The sequence below is a fragment of the Pristiophorus japonicus genome, chromosome 15 (assembly GCF_044704955.1).
Source record: "Pristiophorus japonicus isolate sPriJap1 chromosome 15, sPriJap1.hap1, whole genome shotgun sequence".
NCBI lineage: Eukaryota > Metazoa > Chordata > Chondrichthyes > Pristiophoridae > Pristiophorus > Pristiophorus japonicus.
In genome coordinates this window covers 113,496,468-113,512,413 of record NC_091991.1, presented here as the reverse complement: position 1 = coordinate 113,512,413, position 15,946 = coordinate 113,496,468, and the positions used below count along the sequence as shown (strand labels likewise).

General features: G+C 45.7%; 2 protein-coding genes across 4 annotated transcripts in view; one reads left to right on the top strand and one right to left on the bottom strand.

Annotated features, from left to right (window-relative positions):
• glis2b (GLIS family zinc finger 2b) overlaps positions 1-15,946 on the top strand; it is a 364,253-nt gene that overhangs the window by 89,631 nt on the left and 258,676 nt on the right. The window lies entirely within an intron of this gene.
• Positions 1-15,946, bottom strand: part of srl (sarcalumenin) — a 153,664-nt gene that overhangs the window by 52,728 nt on the left and 84,990 nt on the right. The window contains exons 3-4 of the mRNA XM_070901739.1: positions 7,525-7,650; positions 2,471-2,566 (exon numbers count right to left, since the gene is read on the bottom strand). Of these exons, the coding sequence (XP_070757840.1) occupies positions 2,471-2,566; positions 7,525-7,650 (222 nt within the window). The remainder of the gene's footprint in view (positions 1-2,470; positions 2,567-7,524; positions 7,651-15,946) is intronic.

Below are 15,946 nucleotides of genomic sequence, written 5' to 3'. Positions count from 1 at the left end.
GCCGACGCTGGGCCCCGGACTCCCTGCTGTGCCTTTTATAGGCCTCTCCACGCACCTCCTCGACGCTGCTCCCGACTGCCGCTGACGCTGGGCCCCGGACTCCCTGCTGTGCCTTTTATAGTTGGTTGTAAAGTGCTTTGAGGTCCCAAAATGTATTATATAAATGTAAATTTTTCTTTAGGAACCTGCAAACTTTTTTTTTAAAGAAGTGGCAACTGGTATAAGAAGGGGCTGAAACACAATGGAGGGAGTTCAAGAGGAAGGAGAAGAAGACCAGATAGTGAGGGAGATTGAAGCTCTGAAATCACTAATGTCGACAGGTTTTCACTGTCTCAGTGAGCTGATTTTTGTACATCATTCACCTTTTGCAAGCTTTTTAAAAAGAAAAACCTGTTTACAGGTGACTGACCCCATTAACTGCCTCTCTGTGGTGGGTCAGTGTTTCCTAACTCGACTTTTGCCAGTTTTCCCCATCACCCCCATTTTGTTCAATTCTATAAAAGGACTTTTTTATGCACCAGTTTCCAGTTCTGATGAAGAGTTTAACCCAAAACATTACGCTATCCCCTTTTTCTTTCAGGTGCCGACAGAACAGCTCTGTACTATTTGTATTTATTTCCCTTCTGCAGAGAAGCCTACACAGTTCAACATACTGAATATATATAGAGTGTCCCCTCCAGTTTTTTTAGATTGTCTGTTGTTTCCTGGTCCATTGCCCTTCCATGTTTGACACCACTTCCCATTCAAGCAGCCTCACTCCAATCCTATCCCTCTCCTCAGTTACTCTTAAAAACATGTGCACGGGAGTGGTATGAATTGGTTTGCCCTCCAGGTTTTCCTCACTATGACCCAGTGCCTCTTTCTGATATGATAGAAAAACAAAGTGCAAACCCAAGTGAGCTCCTGCAATTCACCCTGGCCTCCTGATCTGTATTCGGTCTTCAGTTGGTGTTAATCATTTTATCGTTGGTAGCATCATCCAAGTAGCAAGACTGCTACACTACATAATTAATGTTTGCATTGATAGATTGATCCAACTCAAGTCAGAATAATCCAAACATCTGCTTTAACAATTAGCACCAGCATAACATTCTTAACACCTGCAGCACATTTTAGAATATGCTCCATAATTTCTCAATGCCCCATAATGTGAACAAATTGATAAAGAGATGAAGATGCATTATCTGCATTGTCTCGGCCACAAGAATCAGAGTTGTTTGAACAGCCATAGTTGTCACACTTTGGCAAGATGTTTTGCTGGTTACATGCCATGGGTGGTGGGCTTTGCTGGTAACTGTAAGCAGATTTGCCCCGTTAACCTACAATGTTGCTCCTTCACACTTCAGGGCTACACCACAGCTAGCATTGGCAATAAGAGTTGTTGTTTGGGTGCAGAAACGCACCAAATGTTGAATAAAGCTACCCCTTTGAGCTCACGTTATATATTTAACAAAGCAAGCACTCTACTTGGAACTCCTTCATGGCAAACGAGCATGGACAGAGAAAGCGTTACAAGGACACCCTCAAAGCCTCCCTGATAAAGTGCAACATCCCCACCGACACCTGGGATCCCTGGCCAAAGACCGCCCAAAGTGGAGGAAGTGCATCCGGGAGGGCGCCGAGCGCCTCGAGTCTCATCGCCGAGTGCATGCAGAAAACAAGTGCAGGCAGCAGAAAGAACGTGCGGCAAACCTATCCCACCCTCCCGTACCGTGAACGACTGTCTGTCCCACCTGTGGTTCTCATATTGGACTGTTCAGCCACCTAAGGACTCATTCTAAAAGTGGAAGCAAGTCTTCCTCGATTCCAAGAGACTGCCTATGATGATGATGATGATATATTTAAACAAAAGTAGGCACTATGAAGGGATATCCAGGGTGTAATCTCATTTGAAGTTTATGTGTAGCTGGAAAAAGCTTCCTTCTAATAGGCTGCGACATCCTCCAATCCCCTTGATCAAATCAGTGCCTTGGAAACACATCAATAAGGCAGAACCCAAGTCTCGGGTTTGGGCAGCTGGGGGAGGGGCAGAGGGTGCTCTGATGCTCATCTTTTGGCTAGACCTGATTTTCATCAAACACGCATTCCTTTCAAGGAGATGCTGATGGATTGGTTAAGTGATTCAACAGTGATGGATATAATTAAGTTATCGTACACAGGACAACTCATTCAACATGGCAGCAGTCTTGCCCGACTATTACTACCTGTTATTCACTGCTTGCCACTTTACTTGACTTTATCTTCAAGGAATGTCTACTAGCAGTAATTAACACAACTGTATGACTTCACAGTGTCATTTTACATTCAATTTGCACAGTTAACTGCTTTTCCTTTCAATGGCACTGACTTAAGGTGTTAAAGGTTCCAGGGTATAAGGGATAGGGCAAGTAGCAAATTGTTCTTGAGAAATATGAATTATTGAGACTGCCACTTTAAGTGGCTGTTGAGGGTCTGCTCCCTGCTGTCTTACCTGTGATTTCATGTTGTCTCAGCTCATTGTACTTGTATGCTATCTCCATAGGTCTGATGGAATTGTGATATATCTTCCGTAACCGCAGCAGCACACCTAGTGATGGGGGAGGGACAAATAATACACGAAGAGGACAAGAAAACACGGAATGAGAAACTGTCGTCCACTCCACCAATAACCTCGCCTTTCACAGCACCTTCCCTCCAATGGCCTGTACCTCACCCACTCTGTATAAATGTTCCCTGATTCCCAAAGGTAATCAAGTGAACCTAAAGAAATTCCCCCACACCCCCAAAATATTCTTCCACCCTAGAATATTCCTCACCCCCAAACCCCCAAAATATTCCTCACCTCCACATTCCCAGAATATTCCTCAGCCCAACTCGCAAAATATTCTACACTCCCTGAATATTCCCTGAATATTCCTCACCCTCAAATCCCAAATATATTCCTCACCCTCACAGCCCAGATTATTCCTCACCCTAAAAATATTCCTCAACCCCACCTCCACTAATCAACCTCATGCCAACTTGGAAAACTAACCAGACCTGACCAACAGCTCCAAAAAAGCACCAGAAAAGCTGATGACTCAAGCAGCCCTGAAAGTTGGTCTATAACAGGTAATTGCACTGAAAAGCCTTGCTTATCACAACTTAAGCTACTGGTTTACCTAACATTCACTATCTTGCATGGGAGCAGTGGTTGGATCTAGAAACTTCTGAAGGAGATGCTAGTGGCTGATGGCATGGGTTTATTCACTAATTTCTGAGAGGCTGGATTTGGGGAATGTTCTCACAATAGATTTTCTAGGTGTCATCAGTGACAGGCAGTATCTGTATCTGTGGCCCTAGTAACAGGCTGTATCTGTATCTGTGTCCCTAGTAGTAGGCTGTATCTGTATTTGTCTTCTCAGTAACAGGCTGTATCTGTATCTATGTCCCTAGTAGCAGGCTGTATCTGTAACTGTGTCCCTAGTAACAGGCTGTATCTGTATCTGTGTCCCTAGTAACAGGCTGTATCTGTATCTGTGTCCCTAGTAACAGGCTGTATCTGTATCTGTGTCCTCAGTAACAGGCTGTATCTGTATCTGTGTCCCTAGTAACAGGCTGTATCTGTATTTGTGTTCTCAGTAACAGACTGTATCTGTATCTGTGTCCTCAGTAACAGGCTGTATCTGTATCTGTGTCCCTAGTAACAGGCTGTATCTGTATCTGTGTCCCTAGTAACAGGCTGTATCTGTATCTGTGTCCTCAGTAACAGGTTGTATCTGTATCTATGTCCTCAGTAACAGGCTGTATCTGTATCTTGACAAAATGCCTAGAACATGGCCTTGTCATTACTAACACCTTGTTCCATCAGAGAGACAAGTACAAGGCTTCATGGCAACACGCTCGCTCCAAGCACTGGCATCTACTCGACTACATCATTGTCCGAGCGAGAGACTGCAAGGACACGCGCATCACCCGTGCCATGACATGACTGCTAGACGGACCACCGCCTAATCCGCTCCGTCATTAACATCAATATAGCCCCAAGACAACAACAGAAACAATGCCACAGAAAAATCAACGCAGGGGCACTCAAAGACCCTTATAAGAAAGCGCTATTCAGCCAGCACCTCACTGTCAACCTGGCGACCGTCAATAACCCAGAGATGCAGTGTGCCCACAGCGCCTGGTCTGCCCTCAAGGCCTCCATAATCAGCACCTGCGAAGAGACACTCTGTCACTCAATCAGGAAACACCAAGACTGGTTTGACAAGAACAACCAGGAGATCCAGGAGCTAATTAGCCACAAGCGCAAGGCATTTCTGAATTTAAAACAGCAACCCAACACGAGAGCAAGAAAGCAGCTCTACCGACAGCTGAAGGCCGAGGTCCAACAAAAAACCCGCGACCTCAAAAACAGATAGTGGGTGGAGAAAGCGCAGGAGATCCAGCAGTTAGCCGACAACCACGACGTGCATGGATTCTTCAATGCAGGCAAGACCACCTACCGCCCAAGGCCCTACCCCATTGCTGGCCAAGAATGATGAGGTACTCATCAAGGATAGAGAGGCCCGCTGGAAGGAGCATTTCGAAGATCTCCTTAACCGAGACTCTGTCTTCGATGCGAGTGTCCTCGACCCCATTCCACAGCATGCTACTCGCCACCATCTCAGCACAACCCCAGCCCTGCACGAGGTTGAAAAGGCCATCCATCAGCTGAAGAATAAGAAGGCTACAGAAGCAGATGGAATTCCCGCCGAAGCACCAAAGCATAGCGGAGAAGCACTATTGGCACGAATACATGACTTCATTTCTCTCAATCTCCCTGCTGTCGACCATAGGGAAAGTCATCGCAAGAATCCTTCTCAATCGTCTTCTCCCTGTGGCTGAAGAGCTCCTCCCAGAGTCGCAATGCGGATTTCGCCCACGAAGGGGTACAATGGGCATGATCTTCACTGTGCGACAACTACAAGAGAAATGCAGGGAACAGCACCAACCGTTGTACATGGCCGCCTTTGACCTCACAAAGGCCTTTGACACTCAACCATGAGGGATTATGGAGCGTACTCCTCCATTTCGGCTGCCCTGAAAAGTTTGTCACCATCCTCCGTCTGCTCCACAATGACATGCAAGCCGTGAGCCTGACCAATGGATCCACCACAGACCCAGTCCACTTCCGGACCAGGGTCAAGCACCGCTGCATCATCGCACCAATGCTCTTTTCCATCGTCCTTGCTGCAGTGCTTCATCTCACCCTTAGCAGCTACCCGCTGGAGTAGAGCTAAATTATAGAATAATTGGGAATCTGTTCAACCTCTGTCGCCTCCAGGCCAGATCCAAGATCATCCCATCCTCTGTCATTAAACTACAGTACGCAGATGACGCTTGCATCTGCGCACACTCGGAGGCCGAACTCCAAGCCATCGTCAACACGAGGTGTACAAGAGCATGGACCTTACGCTAAGCATCCATAAGACAAAGGCCCTCGGCCAACCTGACCACGCAGCACTGCTCCCCCCCCACCCCCCCGATTATCAAAATTCACAACGAGGCCTTGGACAACGTGGACCATTTTCCATACCTTGGGAGGCTACTGTCAACAAGAGCAGACATTGACGACGAGGTCCAACACTGCCTTCAGTGTGCCAGCGCAGCCTTTGGTCGCCTGAGGAACAGAGTGATTGAAGACCAGGAATTCAAATCCGGCACCAAGCTTATGGTCTACAAGGCAGTAGTGATACCCGCCATCCTATTTGGCTCAGAGACGTGGACTATATACAGCAGACACCTCAAAATGCTGGAAAAGTACCACTAATGCTGCCTCTGCAAGATGCTGCAAATCCATTGGCAGGATAGACACATCAACGTCGGTGTTCTCGCTCAGGCCAACATCCCCAGCATCGAAGCATTGACCACGCTCGATCAGCTCCATTGGGAGGGCCACATCGTCCGCATGTCCAACACAGGACTCCCAAAGCAAGCGCGCTACGCGGAGCTTCAACATGGCAAGCGAGTCGCGGGTGGGCAGAGGAACTGCTTCAAGGACACCCTCAAAGCCTCCTTGATAAAGTGCAACATCCCGACACCTGGGAATCCCTGGCCCACGACCGCCAAAAATGGAGGAAGAGCATGCGAGAGGGCGCTGAGCACCTCGAGTCCCACCGCCGAGAACAAGCAGAAACCAATCGTAGACAGCGGAAGGAGTGGGCATCAACCCAGGCTCCCCACCCACCCTTTCCTTCAACCACTGTCTGCCCCACTTGTGACAGAGACTATAGGTCTCACATTGCACTCTCCAGTCACCTGGGAACTTACTTTTAGAGTGGAAGCAATCATCCTCGACTCCGAGAGTCTGCCGATGATGATGGTATCTATATCTGTGTCTGTGTCCGAGTCCCTAGTAACAGGCTGTATCTGGATCTGTGTCCTCAGTAACAAGCTGTATCTGTGTCCTCAGTAACAGGCTGTATCAGTATCTGTGTCCCCAGTAACAGGCTGTATCTGTGTCTGTATCTGTGTCCCCAGTAACAGACTGTATCTGTGTCTGTGTCCTCAATAACAGGCTGTATCTGTGTCTGTGTCCCCAGTAACAGGGTGTATCAGTATCTGTGTCCCCTATAACAGGATGTATGTGTGTCCCCAGTAACAGGCTGTATCTGTGTCTGTGTCCCCAGTAATAGGCAGTATCAGTATCTGTGTCCCCAGTAACAGGCTGTATCTGTGTCCCCAGTAACAGGATGTATCTGTATCTGTGTCCCCAGTAACAGGATATATCTGTGTCCCCAGTAACAGGATGTATCTGTGTCCCCAGTAACAGGATGTATCTGTATCTGTGTCCCCAGTAACAGGATATATCTGTGTCCCCAGTAACAGGATGTATCTGTGTGCTCAGTAACAGGATGTATCTGTTTCTGTGTCCCCAGTACACAGGATGTATCTGTATTGGTGTCCCCAGTAACAGGTTGTATCTGCGTCCCCAGTAACGGGCTGTATCTGTATCTGTGTTTGGTATCCTCAGTAACAGGCCTCGTGCTGAAAATGGGCCCGAAACAAGTGAGAGTGGGGTTCACCTGCTGACAATGAGTTCCCCAATCCCATTGCATCCTCATAATGCCAAATTTGGGGCCTCTCGGCTGTTGCCAGGTGAAGTTTAAAAATATATCAAAAAAATGATTCTCAAATGGCAAATAACGAGTGGGTTTCAAGAAAATTTAGCAAGTGTCCCATCATTTTATATTTGAAAATTCAGCAAATAAAGTGCAAAATTCAAACTTTTCTGGATGAATCATGCCCCAGACACCCGTAGAAAACAAATCTTGTGACTTCAACACTTGTATACCTTCTTGAGACTTCTAATTTAAGTAGCGGATGTTAACTACAGCTTAAATTAAAATTCTGTGTCCCACTGCACTTTCAATGTAATCATTTATTTTTGAGTTGTCAGCCCTTTTGAAGCTTTTTCTAGGTTTTTGGTTTTTCGTATTTATGCACTTATGAAAGCTCCAGAAAATATTCTGTGAATGTTTGTATATAACCAAAGTGCTTCCCTTCCTAGCAGTTAAATACCAGAGTAATCGTCAGATGAAGTCTTCTCATTCAGCCGGAGGGTTTTATCAATGTGGGATCGATCTCTGTAAGGCAGCTGCAGCTGAGGCTCCTCCTCCACCTCCACCTCCGCCTCATCTCCTTCATCTGCAGGGAGAGAGATTAGAAAGTACGTCCAAGTTACCCATTGAGAGAAAACTTTGTGTCAGTTTTAAGTCTCATTTTGTACAGCTCTGTCCTTCACTTAAAATATTCTCCATTTCAGACTCTGTTATTGAGGACACATGAATCAGTCCCATTGCAGATTATTTTCAGTGTCTAGACTAGAGGAGTGCAGGCAATGATAGACAGCTCTCGCGATCCTTCCCTGCTGTTGGCTATGCCCCTCAACTCAAACCACAGGGAACCGACAGCATTCCACGAAAAGGGGATAAGAGGTTATGGAGAACGGGCAGGGAACTGGAGCTGAGTCCATGATCAGATCAGCCATGATCTTATTGCATGGCGGAGCAGGCTCGAGGGGCCGTATGGCCTACTCTTTTTCCTCTTTCTTATGTTCTTATGTTCTAATGTGAGTCAGTAAATCTGCTGTTAGTTTAGGCTTCCTGTTAAGACAAACTCAATCTGCAGACTTAGTCCCCCATGCTCACAATCCCCCCCATCTAATAGTGGAATAAAAAGGGGAGCGAGCTTAGTTTGCAGGTCGCTCTCAAAAGACAGGGGTTTCCTAACAATGATGGGCCTGGGTCTGTGCCTGTGGATCCCCCCACAGTGATGGTCCTGGGTCTGTGGTTCCCCTCACAGTGATGGTCCTGGGTCTGTGATCCCCCCCCCCCCCCCCCCCCCGCCACAGTGATGGTCCTGGGTCTGTGATCCCCCCCCCCCCCCCACAGTGATGGGCCTGGGTCTGTGATTCCCCCCCCCCCCCCCACAGTGATGGGCCTGGGTCTGTGATCCCCCCCCCCCCCCACAGTGATGAGCCTGGATCTGTAATCTCCCCCCCCCCCACAGTGATGGGCCTGGGTCTGTAATCACCCCCCCCCCCCCCACAGTGATGGGCCTGGGGTTCCCCCCACAGTGATGGTCCTGGGACTGTAATCCCCCTCCCCCCACAGTGATGGGCCTGGATCTGTAATCTCCCCCCCCCCCCCCACAGTGATGGGCCTGGGTCTGTAATCACCCCCCCCCCCCCCCCCACAGTGATGGGCCTGGATCTGTGGTTCCCCCCACAGTGATGGGCCTGGGTCTGTAATTTCCCCCCCCCCCCCCCACAGTGATGGGCCTGGGTCTGTGGTTCCCCCCACAGTGATGGGCCTGGGTCTGTAATTCCCCCCCCCCCACCACCACAGTGATGGGTCTGGGTCTGTGGTTCCCCCTACAGTGATGGGCCTGGGTCTGTAATTTCCCCCCCCCACAGTGATGGGCCCGGGTCTGTGGTTCCCCCGCCCCCCCACAGTGATGGACCTGGGTCTGTGATTCCCCCCCCACCTCCCCACAGTGATGGTTCAACTACCAATTCATGGAGGCAGCACATCTCTATTGGTCTCTTTATTTTATTTGATTCACATTTCTAATCTTTGGGAACCATAGGTCCAAAGTTACTTGTTCCTCCCAAGCATTCTATACGTATCACATGTCATGTCTCAATTTTATCCCAAATGTTATTTTCTGAAAGAAATCTATATAACTTACATTTGAATGAATCAATACTAACTGCTTCCACCATCACCCTAGGGAGCCTGTTCCATAGATTCACCACTCGCTCATTGTAATATTTCCGCAGATTAGTTTTGAATTTACCCCCCTTCAAGCGCAGGCCGTGTCCTCTGGTTCTACTGTTCTGTACATGGTCTACATTACCTAGTTCCTAAAAGCAGCAATCACAGCACTTCTAAACCTTCTTATATCCAATGCCAGTTCATTGGATATATTCAAGAGGGAGTTAGATATGGCCCTTACGGCTAAAGGGATCAAGGGGTATGGAGAGAAAGCAGGAAAGGGGTACTGATGGAATAATCAGCCATGATCTTATTGAATGGTGGTGCAGGCTCGAAGGGCCGAATGGCCTACTCCTGCACCTATTTTCTATGTTTTTATGTTTTCTTTTCCAGTGAGAACATGCCCAAATTATATAACCTCCTTCACCTCAGCAAACTTGCTGCTCTATATATCTCTGGGCATCTATGGGTTTCTGTGCTGTTTGCCTTCCTTTCCCTGTGACAAAGGAAGGCAGTGTTAACCCAGCAGAACAAGCAGAAGGGCCAAATTAAAGTAGAACTACATTTAGTAGAACTACATAGCAGCATGTTTAAAATGAAGAGCTCAAGGATTGGAGACCCATGTCCCATCACTCTGTGGCACAGTATCTCTGAAAGTGCCCCCTCAAGCAACACACTTCCTGTGGTTGTGATCCTCGGCCAAGAGTAACAATGGGCTTTGAGAACTTCTGCACTCTAGGTTCAATCAAATCTTTTAGACAAGTACAAAACACCAATGCACAATGGTAGACTACTTTATCATACTACAGTTAGTATATTCCATAATGCATTGTTGCCTGGAAAACACTCAAAAAGCCATTGGGCTGTGATGTCCTCCAATTTCTTAACTGATGAAAACACTGATAATAAGCATTGTTATCCAATATATAAGAATAAATCCACAATAAACTATGAGTAAGAATCTGAAAAAAACAGTTGAGTTATCTGTGGTGCAGGACTGAGTGATGCAGGGAGTTAGAACATTGACCTTTTACTTCAGGGCCCTTGGTTTGAATCCGGCCCATGGGAGGTGGGTTTCCTCCTTTTGCTGCCTGTGGGGGTCTGTTCTCCCAATCTCACCCCTGTTCCTAGGGGGTAGAAAGCTAAGTTGCCACTATTTTGGCAATCCTCTTCTGGCAGCAAGGATAATGTGCGAAATGGACATGTAATTCTGGCACAGTATAGAGTGCTCTTTTGAGGTTGGGATTAAGGAACTTTATTTGAACACATTAAAGACAGATTTACTCACATCGCAGTGTAGATGGAACTTTACTCTGTATCTAAGCTGTGCTGTACTTGCCCTGGGAGTATTTGATGGGACAGTGTAGATGGAACTTTACTCTGTATCTAACCCGTGCTACACCTGCCCTGGGAGTGTTTGATGCGATGCTTTACCTCACATGTAAACTGGGCTATATTTCATTATGGAGTGTTTGATATGGACATTGGCTGCACAAATGTGGCCTCTCTTATTTTTGATGAACACAAAGTTGAGCGGACAAAGAAAACACTCAGTTGAATGAGCACAGCTAATTTTGTCAGTTCTTAGATTCATTCTATATGGCTCTGATCTTTAAGTATTATCTGACAGTAAGTCATCACGCTGGTAGTATACAGAGGCATCTCCTGAAGCACATTTCTGTTCACAGGGTATTAGAGGTAAAGGAGGTGAAACCACACAGAAACCATGAAGTCATGCGTCATGGGACGTGTATGTGATGTATGAATTACTCACTCCGGGTATTAATAGCAAAGTTAGTGACATCACAAGCAGAAAATCCAAACGTAACTCCACTTTATTGGTCAGTCTCACTCCGTAGCTGATGTGTTAAATTAAGTTCATGTGGGAAGCCAAAAGAAAACACAGTACTTCCACAGCTGAAGGTTAAGCACTGCACCGCTGTGAGTAGTCTCATTCCTTCGATGCTGTGGTAGATGCTGAGTCCACATTGACTCACCGTCTTTCTCCCACTCCTTTACTTCAGGAGACAGCCTCGTCTTATCAGTGGTGCTGTCGGGCATTCTTCCTTCACGATCAGCAGCTTCTTCTTTTCCTTTGGTCTCAGATCCTGGGAAGGAAACAGCTGTTTCTTTATCAGAAATGAAGCCTGGCTCGATAATCTCCTCCTCAGCAAGCTTGACTCCTTCATGGATTTCTTCAGCTTTTTGATCCAATACTTGCACTTCCTTTGCAACCTCTTCGGTATTATCTCCACCTCCTTCAGACCCATTGCCATTGCCACTTGTTGCAATCTCATCAGTCTCCTGACTGTCAACAGCGTCTTCAGATTCCATCATTTTTTCTTCAATAGTTCCATTTTCATCCAGTTTATTGTCAGTTCCATCATCATTTTGCTCCTCTTCCTCAGATTCACTGTTTCTAATATTAACTTTCTGCTCAGACTCTGCTGTTTCAGTATTCTCTTCCTGACTGTGCAGTGCTTCCTCTTCCAAATCCTTTGTTTTGTCTTCCACTTCTTGGCTTGAAGTCTCATCTTCTGTTTCCTTTGAAGAGCCTTCCTTAAGATCCGACTCATCACCGGAATCATCCTCCTTGTTGCTGTTTTTCTCAGTTTCTTCTTCAGAATCTGTGGCAGGTTTTGGGGCCCCGTTTTGTGTTGGCTCTCTTAGTTTTGCCTCTTCATCATCATGGGATTCATTTACATCATTTCTGACAGATTCATTTGATTCACTTTCCACAGTTGGTGCAGTTTCTGTGCTGTTGAGACCCAGTTTTTGAGAGTCCCCATCCTCCTTATCAGCAAGAACACCGCCAACGTCCTCAGTATTGCCAGATTCTAGGTTTTCATTTCTTTCTTCATTTGCAGGCAACTCCTCCGATTCCCCGGTATCATTTTTGGAATTGGCTTCATTGCTTTGACATTCTTGTTCTTCTACACCTCTTTTAACCACATTGTCACGTACAGTGGCACACCTTGAACATGCTGCTGCACAGCTAACAGTGTGTGACTGACCTTTTTCTTCCTTCTCATTGGATTTCTCTGTGGGACTGTGTGGTCCCAAGGCTGAACTACCATCAGATGCTGAGTCTGCATACAGTGGGGCACTGGCCTCCTCTGCTTGCTGCTTACCATTCATAAGCTTCTCATCATTCACATCAATGCCTGGGTCTGCGACCAAGGCTCGGCTCCCTGCAAGAGTGCCAACGTCTTTGCTGTTGGGTTTGGTGAAGTCTTGAGTCTCTAAATGATCAGAACATTATCAGTCAATTTGAGTCCAGTTTCTGTCTCCATGTGGTTTTGCTCATTATAATTCAGAGGGAAATTAAATATTCAAAGTAATGATGTTACAGGTCCAGAAAGGTACCAAAGAGCCGGTGTTATTATATATAGGAAGGTCAGATCGAGTCATACAGGCCTGTATCAGTTAATGGTGGAATCGCTGATTATGTGGATACTTCATGAAAAAAAGTAATGATAAATCTGTACATCCCTTACTAAATCAGATTCTAGTATGGTTTTCTAGTAACAGAGGACTTGTCATGGGCCAGCAGCATGGTAATTGAGCTATGATCAGCCACTTGAGTGAAGCTATTTGTCATGGAATGCCATAGACTAACAGCACATTTCCTATCCTTACTGGACCATGAAAATCAAAGATAAGTTCAGGGATTTTTTGGTGTCGGTCCTTACAAATATTAGAAAACAGGTATGGAAGTTGCCCCAGTGGCTCATTTGGTGAATACCCTGCCCAGTGTATAACTGAGCCATACAGACCTGATCTCAGCCAGGGTGGCAGTAAGTGTGTTATAACTAGGCTGGAGAGAGGAAAAATCACCCAGGTTCATGTTCCTTCCCACTGTCCAATGCCCAAAGTGTGTGTGTGTGTGTGTGTGTGTGTGCACATCAGGTGAGGTCCTTTCTATGATGCTCTTCCCTCACAGTCAAACAGCCTGCCACTAGTCACTACCTTGACTCAAAAGTGAATAATGGCCACATGGTTGTGGGTTAGGGTGGCAGTGAGGTACTGGAGCTAGCTGGCATTTGGGTGGAAAAAAAACTTTGATTAAAATATCATATTGAATGTTACTTCATTGAGTTAACTTTATTGGATATACCCTGTATTTCTGTGTTGTGCTTAGTTGAAAACTCAAATAGCCCAACTTGTGCCTTCTGACCAGGGGATGGCAGCACGGAGTCCAGGAAATGTTGGTCAGTTCTGCCCCTTCTCAGAGGCTGATGTTGCTGGATGCCCGACACTGTCTAGCACTGTTTGAATCAAATATTGAGGGAGCGGCACCAAGTGTTGTAGCAAAGCCACTGGCCCAGATCAGCCTGACTTTTGGGCTGGAGAATGCCTGATGACAGACAGCTCGTAATGGGAAATTAATTTGGTGACGATAACCCCGTGTGAGTATCTCCATGGTGTAGGGTTATAATGGTCAACACTGTAGGGTTATGGGTATGTACTAGCTGACATCCTGTGGCATTGCACATGGAACATCAAAACCAAATTTACTCTTCATGTGAAGGGGGTTGGTGAGGGATAATTCAGTCAGAGAGAACCAGCATGGATTTGTGAAAAGTAGGTCATGCCTGATGAACCTGATTGAATTTTTTGAAGAGGTGACTAAAGTAGTGGACAGGGAAATGTCTATGGATGTTATTTATATGGATTTCCAGAAGGCATTTGATAAAGTCCTGCATAAGAGACTGTTAACTAAGGTTGAAGCCCATGGGATTGAAGGCAAATTATTGACCTGGTTAGGAAATTGGGGCTGAGTGGCAGAAGACAGAAAGTAGGGATAATTGGCAGGTGCTCTAATTGGCAGGATGTGACTAATGGTGTGCCGCAGGAATCTGTGTTGGGGCTTCAACTATTGACAGTATTTATTAACGACTAAGATGATGGCGTAGAAATTTGCCGATGACACAAAGATAGGCAGCATTGTAGGCAGTGTAGATGAAAACATAAAATTACACAGGGATATTGATAGATTAAGTAAATGGGAAAAACTGTGGCAAATGGATTTCAATGTAGGCAAATGTAAGATGGACTTTGGATCTAAAAAGGATAGAACAGTGTACTTTCTACATGGTGAAAAGCTAAAAACAGTGGAGATCCAAATAGACTTGGGGGCCCAAGTACATCGATCATTAAAATGTCAAGAACAGGTACAGAAAATAATCAAAAAGGCTATTGGAATGCTAGTCTTTATATCTAGAGGACTAGAAAACAAGGGGTAGAAGTTATGCTGCAGATGTACAAAGCCCTGGTTAGACCACACCTGGAGCACTGTGAGCAGTTCTGGGCACCACACCTTAGGAAAGATGTATTGGTCTTGGAGGGAGTGCAGTGTAGGTTTATCAGAATGATACCTGGACTCCAAGGGTTAAATTACGAGCAGAGATTACACAAATTAGATTGATATTCCCTAGGATTTAGAAGGATAAGGGGTGATTTGATCAAAGTTTTCAAGATATTAAAGGGAAGAGATAGGGTAGATAGAAAGAAATTATTTCTGCTGGTTGGGGAGTCTAGGACTAGAGACATAGTCTAAAAATTAAAGCGAGACTTAAAAAGGATTGAACAGGGTACATTCTAAATGGTGAAAAGCTAAAAACAGTGGAGGTCCAAAGAGACGTGGTGGGGGGGGGGGGCAGGTACATAGATCATTAAAATGTCATGAACAGGTACAGAAAATAATCAAAAATGCTAATGGAGTGAAATTAGGAAAGACTTCTACACACAAAGGGTGGTAGAATTTTGGAACTCTCTTCCGCAAACAGCAATTGATACTGGGTCAATTGTTAATTTTAAATCTGAGATTGATAGCTGTTTGTTAACTAAAGGTATTAAGGGATATGGGCCACAGGCGGGTATATGGAATTACATCAGAGATCAGCCATCATCTCATTGAATGGCAGAACAGGCTTAAAGGGCTAAATGGCCTCCTCCTGTTCCTATGTTCCTATAATCAGGGCATGTAGCTGGTGCTCAGTGTCCATTTTAACTCATACATTGTCCATATGACATTTCTTATTTTAGCGCAAGCCAGTTGTCAACTTTTTTCACCATATGTTGCTTTGGCCACCTTTGCAAAGAAAACATCCAAAACTTGTTGCGCTGTATTTAAATGCTCCCAGTCCCACCAGTGGAGATGATGGCACCCTGATTTACGCAGTGCACCAAATCTCATTGTTTTGCTCGTGTAAACGTGTGAGATCAGGGGAAAATGGCCCTGCTCACTGAAACAAGTTATTTATTCCACATTATGGCCAAGGCCTTAGAAAACACTGGGCAAATCTACGCTGTTCACGGGTCTAAAAAGTGAAAGGACTGTGTTTAAATATAGATGTTTTCAGCATGGATTGAGGCCATTCCGTCCATCCTATCTGGACTGGCTCATTGCCAAAGCAATCAAAATCTAATCCCACTGCTCTGCACTTTCCCACAACCCTGTATCACCCATTGTTTCAATTATTTATCCAATTTTCCCTTAAAAGTTGTAAAGATGTCTTTGCCTCAGTTACGATAAATATATGTCAACTTTGAGGAGATATGTTTAAAAACCACAAGACAGCCTGCTTACAGAGCACTTCAAGTCTCATTGAGATAGTTGGATGCTCCATAGTGAAGACATCACCAGATACCTCACTCTGTTGGAAAGAGGCCATCATTCCTAGTTCAGGTGCCAATAACAGCTCACTAACTGCAGCCAAACT